At 33.4% G+C, this 11,794-nt stretch overlaps 1 protein-coding gene across 1 annotated transcript in view; it reads left to right on the forward strand.

Moving 5' to 3' along the window:
- LOC112500455 (arginine and glutamate-rich protein 1-like) overlaps positions 1-10,904 on the forward strand; it is a 26,330-nt gene extending 15,426 nt beyond the window's left edge. The window contains exon 2 of the mRNA XM_025103980.1: positions 10,392-10,904. Coding sequence (XP_024959748.1) covers positions 10,392-10,904 — 513 coding nt within the window. The remainder of the gene's footprint in view (positions 1-10,391) is intronic.
- The last annotated feature ends 890 nt before the right edge of the window (positions 10,905-11,794 follow it).

Here is an 11,794-nt window from a genome sequence, read left to right on the forward strand (position 1 = left end):
TGAAAAAGATCCCAAAATAGTAAAAAGGGACATGTACGTTATATGTAACTTTTCGTTACTATTATTTGATAAGATAACTTTCTTTATGTTATCTTGTTATCATCAAATAGGGGGAGATTGTTGATCCTTTCTCTCAGTGATTTGATGATAATCCATTTTCCCTTTCACGTTGTATTTGTGTTTCTGTATTTTCAGTTCCAGCGATCATCACTGAGTATGTTCAGTGATCGCTGAAGAACTTGCATTGTAAATACATCAGAGACAGCAATACTTCAAGAAGACAACACTCACACCAAAGAACCTTCAGCGAACATCGAAGACTGAAACTGAAGATTAGTGACTAGTGAGTACGTGATTTGAAGCGGTATTCAATGATTACAAGTCTGACTACATATGTGTGAAGACTGCTCTAGCTTCAGCGAAAGTTGATGAGACCTTCAGGTCATTCCAGCATTCAGCGATCAAAGGAAGCTTGCTTAGTACGATTGTTGTTGTCTTGTCCTTATGCACACAAAGGACAAACCCATACCCTTGCAAAAGTTAGTACGGTACGGAGCCGATTAGTCGACTCTTTGTCCACCGACTTTAGGCAAAGATGTCTGCTCAAAAATAGTGCTTTTGTACTATTCACTGTAGCAAAGGACAAGCCTTCCTCTTAAGGCTTGACACGCACTCTAAACCTACCATATTGCGTTAAATGTTCATTTAATGCACTGGGTATAAATAGAAGTGTTTCTTCTCCATGCAGAGTGCGCTCATCTATCTGCTATCCTCTTCTTATTTCAAGCATCTTCTAGCTTAAGTAAATGATCTTCCTTTTAGCAATCTCTTTTTTTGTATTTGCTAAAGATCTGTGTGTAACCAAAGATTGTTTAGATATGTTTTCTTTACCTTATCTTTTCGCAAACAGTCTTGTAAAATCTGTATTGATCTTCTCTATCAATATATATTTTAAATTTGAAAATACTGTGTTTGTATTCATCCTCCCCCTTCTACAAATTGTTTCTATTCTTGTAGACCCTTATGGGACCAACATGTATGTTTATAATCATGTGCGATATTGATATGTAATGCTTAACTATTTAACTCACTAAGCGTTTGCTTACCATTTAAGTGGCAACCTTTCTCAGGAAAGAAGACGGATAAATAGAAAGAACCCGTTATCTAACTTGAAGATTTATCGGGGAACTTGAAGATATCGATCTTGCTTTTGGGTAAATAGTAGCTTATATATATAGTCTTGTCYCGTATTCTTTTGGTTACATAATTTGGGTTGTAAGTAAAAATCCATTATATCCGATTTGGAATTGTGTTTTGGGTGGTTTTATCACTAAAATAGAACGGATATTTCGATGTTTTTCTAGAAATCAATATCCCATATTTTGAGGTTAATTAATGTTATGCCCAGATATGTGGGTTTCAAAGGTTTGGTCCTTCATGGCCTCTGGTCCTTCATGGCCTCTGATCCAACCATTGCCTCTGGTCGAACCATTGCCTCTTGTCCTTCATAATCTCATCTCTGGTCCTTCATGGCCTCTGGTCTTCTTCCAGACCTATCCATTTCAGCAGTGACGTTACAATATTTCTGAAGTTTGATAAAAAAAAAAAAAAAAGAGATCTGTTTAGCAATAATGACTTTGTACATATTAGAACAGCTTTATCATTTGATAGAATTTCAGTGATTTTGTTTGTATCTTGATGATTCTTAATCGTTCAGTTTTATCGACAACCATTTTATTATTATCATTATTATTATTATTTTGCATACAGTTTAGGGTCCTAAATGTTTTCAAAGAGGAGACTTCGGTTACAGCAAAATTGATATGTTAAAAAGTAACAAACATTTTGATAGAGTATTTAATTAACAAGATTTTTAAATTTATAGAAATAATAACGTTATATTTGTATAAACAAATTCGTTAATGTCATTATGTTACTATAAATTTAGAAGGTTGAGGTTGTGATAAATGTACAGTTTGTTTGCCCAAACAACATAAAATATCAACATTTTTATTTGACAATTATTAAAAGAATTTATTAATAAGTATCATAAAAATTAAGTTTTAATGTAATAAATTTTTGTCTAATAAAATTAAGAGTAGACTACAAATTTGGTGTTTAAAGTTTGTCATTTATTATGGATTTGGTCCTTTATCTTTATTTATTCCATAATAACCCTTCATCTATACAATTTTTTTTTGGATTTGTTCCCTTACCCTAATGTAGAATTTTTCCATTAAGCTAAAGGGCAAAATGGAAAGTTTAATTTTTTGTCATTAAAATATAACGTCACATTGCATGTTTTTTTTAATGAAAAAAACACTTTTTTCCTCTTCTCAAACGGTTTCAAAAGGAAACTTTTTTTTTCTTATTTTTTCAATCATCCATTAACCAAGAACATGAACATTAAAAACCATGATTAGATCAAGTTTTTTCACCATCATCAAGAACCGTGAGGAGAAGCAGAAGCATCATGACAAGGAACCGACGAGGGGGAGGGGTTCCTATAGTGAGCACTGTGGAACAAAAGCAGAAACATTTCATGAGGGTTGCATATCTTGTGATCCATTCCCACCATTGTCTCCATGTACTCAACCATTGTCGTCGTCCTTTACGTCTCTGGTGTAGTTTCATGGAATCTGGTTGTGGGTTCTGGATCTGAGTTCGAAGGGAAGAGATGGAGGTTCTTGGTTGCCCGAGACGGTGGTGTGAGCTTGGTGTTCGAGGTTGGTGATGGATGACTATGTTAGGAATAATCAATCATAAATAGAAAGATGTATTATATTGAGGTAAATAAATTTACAAAAAAATGAACAATTCTTGTACAAATCTATGAAACAATAACAATCATATGAATCCATAAATCTTACTTGAATTTGTTGATTATTCGTAAAATTGAAACGGATTGAGGCCTCCACTACAATGGTGTCCTAAGACAAAATTTTGCTGTAGAATTGGCGTTTGCCTAGAGGATACAACAATCAAATTCAATATTGTACTTGAATATGGCAAATTAAAAGATGTTTGGTGGTTGATTTGAGTGCGAAAAATGAGAGAACCTAGAAAACGATATTTTTCATCCTCGAATCGTTTTTGACTGTTTGACTTTTTCTCTTAAGTATCATATTCTTGAATAGTGCCATTCATAGTGTTCTTGAATGAAGATTGGGACAAACAATTAGTATCAAAGCGGATTTGCAGTGAATTTGATTGAAGAAATCATAAAAATTTATACAATTTTCTGGAAATTCTTTTTTTTATATAAGATTCATCAAAGTGTTCTTCACATTTTTTGATAAAATTCTTCTCAAATCTTTAATTTTTTGGTTTTTGATTGTTAAAATGATGATCATTGTGTGCGTTTTTACATCGTGAATCATTGTTATTCTTTCGATTTTGTGATTTGATCATTGATATTAAAGATTTGAAACGATTTGTAATTTTTGAAAAACTTTGTGTTCTAGGTCAAAACTCATAAAATTTTGGATTTTGATCCATTTTTTAGTATAAATTATTGAAGATTTGTGTTTTAGATAGAAGAAATGTATAAGACTTGATTGTTTGTTAGTTCTTTGACTGGTTTTTGCCTTCCTCGCACATACCTCTTGTTCTTCTAAATCGATCACAGACTTAACCCGTTTTGAACACTTCTCGGTCAAGTAGGTAACCTGACTCAACATTCCTTGGACACAGGTCTGTTCGGATTCAACCTTTCTCGGCTACAGCAACTAGGTTTGCACCTTCCTTGGACACTGCATTGTCCGAGTTCCATTTATCTCTCTCAACAGCTTGTCCGATTTGAACATTTCTCGGACATAGGCTTAGCCGGATTGACTTTTCTCAGTCACCTCATCAACCGGACTCATCCTTCCTCGGACACTGCCTTGTACGAGCTCAAGTCTCCTTGGTCATTGTGTTGTTAAATTTGAATCCTTTCTCGGACAACCTCTTATCCAGACACAGTTTTTCTCGGACACATTTGATTTCCACCTAAATCGCTTGACACCTCGTCCGGATTACTCTTTTCTCGGACACAGACTCGTTCGGATTGATCTTCCTCGGCCATAAGCTCGTTCTGATTGTCTCTTCATCTGTCATAACTTCAACCAGATTGTGTCTTACCTCAGACATTGCCTTGTCCGAGATCCATCATTTCTCGATCACAGGTTAATCTGATTTGAACCTTCCCCGGACGCTGGCTTGTCTGGATTGACCAACTAGTTTGTGATTCATGTCCAACTCACAATCCAGCCTTGATCGAGCTTCTCCTAATCTGTATGAAAGCATGTCCGGATTTGTTCATAAGGTGATTGATTGATTGTGTTTAATAGGCTATAACCTTGTCCAAGGTTCATCCTAACTTGTTCATAGCTTTGTCCGAGTTCATCTTAGCTTGGTCACTGTTTTGCTTGTGTATCATCTAACTTGGTCATAGTCTCGATTTTCTACATACTGTCAATTATCAAAGTTGACTGTTTGAATTTTTGACCAAATTGTATTTCCAGGAGATTGTTTTGGAATATTAATTCAGTTTCATTTTTGACTGTTATTGTCGGTATTCTCAATTTGAATTATTTGTGAATTTTTGGAAGATTTTGCGAAGTGTGAATTCTTGATCTGTGTGAGATTTTTGAGATATTTTTGGAAAGCATTTCTTTGGTCAATTTCTTGAACTGCACAGATTCTTTGTTTGATCAATCTTGATTTTTAAATGGCATCATTAATTGAGAGCGAAAATAAAGATATGAAAGGAAAAGTTTTTGAATTGGAAATTTGTTTGAAAGATCAAAAAGAAAAATATTGGAATGTGTTTTGTGATAATCATGCTAACTTGGAAATGAAAACAATTTCATATTTAGGATTCGTAAACTTGAAAAGACTTTAGATTCTGAAAGAAAAGAGTCAGATGAAGAAGTGATAAATTCGAACAAAATAAAGCAAGAACTGGTAGATAAAATCCGTAAACCGGAAAATGAACTAAATGTTGAATGGAATGTTCAAAGAAAGAAGGATGATGAGTTGTTAGAAGCTGAGAAGAGATTTGTTGCTGAAAGAAAATTATTGGAAAAAGAGAAGGATAATATAATAGAAGCTGAGAAGAGATTTTGATGTTGAAAGAAAAGTTTTTGAAACCAAAATTAAAACATTATAGTTGAATATCTCATTACCTTCAAAACAAATATCAGATTTTGAACAAGTTATCATCTTGGAACGAGCCAAGTTTGATAAAGAGAAGAAAGAGTTTGAAGAAGAATGTCTAAGCAAGAATATGGAATTGTTTGATAACATTGTTCAGAAGAAGAAAGCACTAGATGAAGAGAAGAAAGTGTTTGCTTCTGAGAAGAAAAACACTGCTAAGAAAAATGCTGCAATTGCCAAAGAGCTTATAGAGAAGAAGAAATGGCTTGACATTGCTTCTGAAAATGAAAAGAAAAGTTTAAATGAAGAGATGAAGGAGTTTGAGAAAAAAAGAAAAGATTTTGAAAAGCTGAAGAAGGAATTGGAAGGTAAGTTTTTGGAATCTACAAAGAAATTGTCTGATCTAGAGACATAACTTGTTACTGAATTGAACATGAGAGCTGAACTTAAAAAGAAATATGATTTAGTTGCTGATGAGAGAGACCGGTTACTCAAGAAAGTAAAAGACTTTTCAAGTGCTAAAAGCTCAATTGGTTCTCAATCTTAGTGTAAAATGACTCTTCTAGTGTTAAATCCAATAGTCATTCAAGCATCCCTAAATCAACTGTTTCTAAGAACAAGTCTCGTTCTTCAAATCAGTTTTATCAAGGGTATGTCATTGGATCACCCAATAATCTTTCAAAAGCTAAACAAGTTTGGGTCAATAAAGCTGATTCAGTTGAGTCTCATATATCTGTTGTTACTGACACTGTTCTTCCTTGCATTATGAGATCCACTAATCAATTGATCAATCTTAGAAATAGAAGAATCTTGTGCTCAACCTGCAGAACTAATGACTTTGTAAATAAGAAAAGTTTCAACAGATGATATGGAGACAATAACTATGAGAACAGCTGGAATGGATTTAACAAGTATGATAATAATTGGTATGGTTCTTACTGCTTATCTGATCAACTTGTTAAAAGTGCTAAAAAGAATACATTTGATAGGAACAGATGGTTTGGAAGTTACAATATTCCCCAGCCCAATACTAACAAAGTAGGATCCAAGTTTGTCTGGGTACCAAAGTCTACTTGATTTGTTTTGCAGGTGTGTCATATGCCATGTTGATACGAAATATCTTCTATATGATGCACTGATGCAGGGGGAGTTTGTAAACTTTCTGAAATATGGCTTCTGAACAAGTCAGTTTAAGACTCGAGCTGAAATGTTTTCTTGTTTGGTTTTTGAGCTGAAAAGAAAATTACTTAAATCTATTTTCTAGGGGGAGTTGTAGAAAGGATTTTCATAAATGTTTTTGGAATCTGAAGAGTTTTTGATAACGAGTATCATTTCTGATCAGATAATTCTTGAGATTTTACTTGCGTAATTTCTCTTCGTACATAATTCCGATACCTGTTTCAGCTATTTTTTAAATTGTTATTATCACGTCTCTTAAATGAAAATCATTTTCGGTGATAATACACTCGTTTGTATTCAAAGTTGTTTTCTGAAATATTTTTTTCTTTGATTGATACAAAATTCTTTATTTTTTGATTGTCTGAATCTGTAAACTTGTACTTACAGATCTTCATTCTTTTCTCCCACATATTTTGAATAAACTGAATTGTACATCATTCCTTGTTGATTGTGCTTTATCACTGTATTTTTCTTGATTAATTTTATCTGATCATTTGAGCTTATTTGCAATAATATTTTGATCAACCATTTGTGATCAAATGAGCTTACATTGTTAATTTTAGGAGGGACTGATATCTTCATAGAACTACCTCTATGGAATTTTAGAACCGACAGACCTACCTAAGAGGACATCCATATCTGAGTGAGCTTATGCAAAATGGGTTTGTGTGCATAGCCTAAAATGAAAATGAGAGGAGTAGTTGTTGTGATCTAAAATAATTCATGTGTCAAAATTAAAAGATTAAAGTAATCCTGTTTTATCCTTTATAATTCGGGCAAACCACAAAATCTATTAGTTCTCAATTCTTTGGAGTCTAATATTGAAAAAGGCAAAGTCCAGACCAATTCTTGTCACAACCCAACCAGCTACTCAGTTATCTCTTAAAAGATTGTTTCAATAATACTTGGAGAATGCAGCTCATAATCTATCAGTTTCTCATTTGGAGAAAATTGATATTGAAAAAGAAGGATATATGTCCCCCCCCCCCCTTCAAGTCTTTTTGATCACGAATTGAGTATGATAAATTTGTGTAGTCCACACTGTTTATCTTTTTGAGCCTAATTTGAAGCATTTGTTTCTTTATCATTTTACACTACACAAATTTTGCAAAATATTTGTTGTTTTGCTATAACATTCATAGATATGCTCTTTATAAGCCATCAATGATTTAATGGAGGTCCTGGTGAGATGAACCTTAAAAAGTCTCATATATGAAGAAAATTCGTTGTATTGAATATATTTGTTATATTCACAGGCCAATATTTTATAAGATTGAAAACAAATTCATATGTTGAATTTGGTTATTTCTCTAATCTTCATATATGAAAAGATTATATAAGCGGATTTGAAAAGATTTGCTTTAAATTTTACGAATTGACGGCATACGTTCAAGTTTCATTTATTCTGATGTATGATGCAAATGCTTCTCATTTCATCATAAGGGAGAGTAATATATAATGAATGAAAATTTCTTCGTCAATTCTGAAGATCAAGAATGTGTTAAAGATTCAAGGAGTGAATGTGACGATCGTTGCTTATTGCTGAATATTATTCTTGTGCTACAATGTTCGAGAGGGAGTTGAATGTGAAGATCTCATCTTCACAGAAGTTTACTGAAAGAGATTTCTAGTGGGGAAGAATGTTATATCTATTTTGTTGAACTTTGTTTTCGGGAAAGAATATTTGATTCTTAAAAGAGAGAATGTTAGGAATATTATCTGAAGAAGTTCTTTGAAGATCATTTCTTGAAGATTATTTCTTAAGACTGTTGTTGTTTTAGTTCTTCATTGTGAAAAGAAAAGATTGTTTTGATCTACATTCAAGGGGGAGAATGTTTGGAAGATGTTTTCAAGGGAAGATTATTTGAAGAATATGAAGAGAGGGGGAGAATCTTAGACAACTGTCTTGAAGATTTCAAGAAGTCTTACAAATGCTTAAAGCTTCAAAGATTCAAAAGGGATTCAAAGTGTACAAATTCTTTCAAGCCCGAATCCAAAGGGGGAGAATGTTAGGGTTGAATTTTAGATATTTATTGTATTCATCCTTGAAAGATTGACTTTGTATTTCTTGTATTTGATTTTGATTTTTGTATTTTTGTTTGACCTATAAATAGGTTTAGTTTTGTAGTTAGTAGATGGTTAGGAGCTTAATTGAGTCATTACTTGTAATATTGAGCTTAGAGAAATAAGCAAGACCTTTGGCTGTTTGACTTTTTCTCTCAAGTATCATATTCTTGAATAGTGCCATATATAGTGTTCTTGAATGTAGATTGAAGATTGATTGAAGATTGGGACAAACAATTGGTATTAGAGCGGATTTGCAGTGAATTTAATTGAAAAAATCATAAAAAGTTGCACAATTTTTTGGAAATTTGTATTTTTTTAAGATTCATCAAAGTGTTTTCTTGAGTGTTCTTCACATTTTTTCATAAAATTTTTCTCAAATCTTTAATTTTTTGGTGTTTGATTGTTAAAATGATGACCATTGTGTGCGTTTTTACATTATGAATCATTGTTATTCTTTCGAATTTGTGATTTGATCATTGATATTAAAGATTTGAAAAGATTTGTGATTTTTGAAAAACTTTGTGTTCTTGGTCAAAGCTCATAATTTTTTGGATTTTGATCCATTCTTAAGTATAAATTATTGAAGATTTGTATTTTAGATTGAAGAAATGTATAAGACTTGATTGTTTGTTAGTTCTTTGACTGGTTTTTGCCATCCTCGCACATAATCTTGACCGAGCTCAGCCTCTTGTTCTCTTGAATCGGTCATAGACTTAACCTGTTTTGAACACTTCTCGGTCAAGCTGGTAACCGGACTCAGCCTTCCTAGGACACAAGCCTGTCCAGATTCAACCTTTCTCAGCTACAGCAACCAGGTTTGCACCTTCCTCGGACACTGCATTGTCCAAGTTCCATATATCTCGCTCAACAGCCTGTCCGATTTGAACATTTCTCGGACATAGGCTTAGTCAGATTGACCTTTCTCGGTCACCTCATCAATCGGACTCATCCTTCCTCGGACACTGCCTTGTCCGAGCTCAATTCTCCTCGGTCACTGTCTTGTTAAATTTGAACCCTTCCTCGGACAACCTCTTATTCGGACACAGTATTTCCCGGACACATATGATTTCCACCTAAATCGCTTGACACCTTGTTCGGATTGCTCTTTTCTCGGACACAGACTCGTCCGGATTGAACTTCCTCGGTCAAAAGCTCGTCCGGATTGTATCTTCATCTATCATAACTTCAACCGGATTGTGGGTTACCTCGGACACTACCTTGTCAGAACTCCATCATGTCTCGGTCACATGTTAACCTGATTTGAACCTTCCCCGGATACTAGCTTATCCGGATTGACCAAGTAGTTTGTGTTTTATGTCCAACTCACAATCCAGCCTTAACCGAGTTTTTCCTAATCCGTATGAAAGCATGTCCAGGTTTGTTCATAAGGTGATTGATTGATTGTGTTTAATAGGCTACAACCTTGTCAAAGGTTCATCCTAACTTGTTCATAGCTTTGTCTGAGTTCATCTTATCTTGGTCATTTTTTTGTCCGTGTATCATCTAACTTGGTCATAGTCTTATTTTTCTACACATTGTCAATTATCAAAGTTGACTGTTTGAGTTTTTGACCAGATTGGATTTCAAGGAGATTGTTTTGGAATATTAATTCAATTTCATTTTTGACTGTTATTGTTGGTATTCTCAATTTGAATAATTTGTGAATTTTTGGAAAATTTTGCGAAGTGTGAATTCTTGATCTGTGTGAGATTTTGAGATATTTTTGGAAAGAATTTCTTTGGTCAATTTCTTGAACTGCATAGATTCTTTGTTTGATCAATCTTGATTTTTAAATGGCATCTTTAATTGAGAGCAAAAATAAAGATCTGAAAGAAAAGGTTTTTGAATTGGAAATTTGTTTGAAAGATCAAAAAGAAAAATATTGGAAATTGTTTTGTGATAATCATGCTAACTTGGAATATATTAAAGGGTTAAAACAAGGGTATAAAAAATCTATAGAATAAAATGAAAACAATTTCATATTGAGGATTTGTAAACTTGAAAAGACTTTAGATTCTGATAGAAAAGAGTCAGATGAAGAAGTGATAAATTCGAACAAAATAAAGCAAGAACTGGTAGATAAAATCCGTAAAGCTGAAAATGAACTGAATGCTGAAAGGAATGTTCAAAGAAAGAAGGATGATGAGTTGTTAGAAGCTGAGAAAAGATTTGTTGCTGGAAGGAAATTATTGGAAAAGGAGAAGGATAAGATAATAGAAGCTGAAAAGAGATTTGATGCTGAAAGGAAAGTTTTTGAAAGCAAAATTAAAACATTAAAGCTGAATACCTCATTACTTTCAAAACAAATATCAGATTCTGAACAAGTTTTCATCTTAGAACGAGCTAAGTTTGATAAAGAGAAGAAAAAGTTTGAAGAAGAACGTCTAAGCAAGAATTCGAAATTGTTTGACAACATTGTTCAGAAGAAGAAAGCACTAGATGAAGAGAAGTTGTCAATACTACTTGTTTCTGGGCTGAAACTGTCAATACTGTTTGTTTCACTCAAAGCCGGTCGCTGATCGTTAAAAGATTCAAGAATAAAGCTTACGAACTCTTCCATAACAGAAAGCCTTCCCTCAACTTTCTTCATATATTTGGTTGCACGTGTTTTATTCTCAATAATCGTGATCAACTTGGAAAGTTCGACCCCAAAGCTGATGAATGAATCTTTCTTGGATATTCTTCTGTATCCAAAGTCTTCAGAGTATTCTACAAACTTTGACATCCTTAAGGAAGGCAACAACTTCCTTGTAGATAGTTTTGTTTGTGGGTATGTCCAACAAGGCTATATGGTTGTTGGCCTTGAAGAAGATGTCTTCCACGGTAAAGTTTACGTTCTTGGCAGCCATTTTCTATTTTTGGTTAAAAAATAAGAAGAAAAACAATTTATATTAGTAGTCCAAGATTTGATTGTGATCTTTTTATGTTTTAGAACAACAAATTTTTTTTGAAAAATCCACAAATGAGATATTAGGGTTTTTCAAGTAGAATAGTGTTTTTGAAACTAGATTATAACCATGAATGAGAATGTGTTATTAATCTTTCTATTTGTGTTTTAGGAGAACATGGTTCTTAAAATCTCAAACATTTGTTTCATAGAAAGAACAAGAACAGTTCAATATGTAAAGAAGGTTATCGACCTTAGAGTTGTTGAGAAGAAGGTCGAAGGATTTGAGTGTTCTTGAGAGTTCTTGCTTGCAAAGTCTTTTTGGCAGAGGTTCATCAAAGATTTTTGTAAGCGTAAAGAAAATATGAGGGAAGAGATCTCATATTTATAGGTAGGAGGAATGAGAAAAGAAATAGGAGAGAGGAAAATATGACTGTTGAGGAATTGCCATGATGAGAAATATGGAACGCTCTCATCCATGATTGGATGGAAGTTATAACAGGTCGCGTGTGTTAGACCTTT

The sequence above is a fragment of the Cynara cardunculus genome, assembly GCF_001531365.2.
Source record: "Cynara cardunculus var. scolymus isolate 2C chromosome LG 1, CcrdV1, whole genome shotgun sequence".
Classification (NCBI taxonomy): domain Eukaryota; kingdom Viridiplantae; phylum Streptophyta; class Magnoliopsida; order Asterales; family Asteraceae; genus Cynara; species Cynara cardunculus.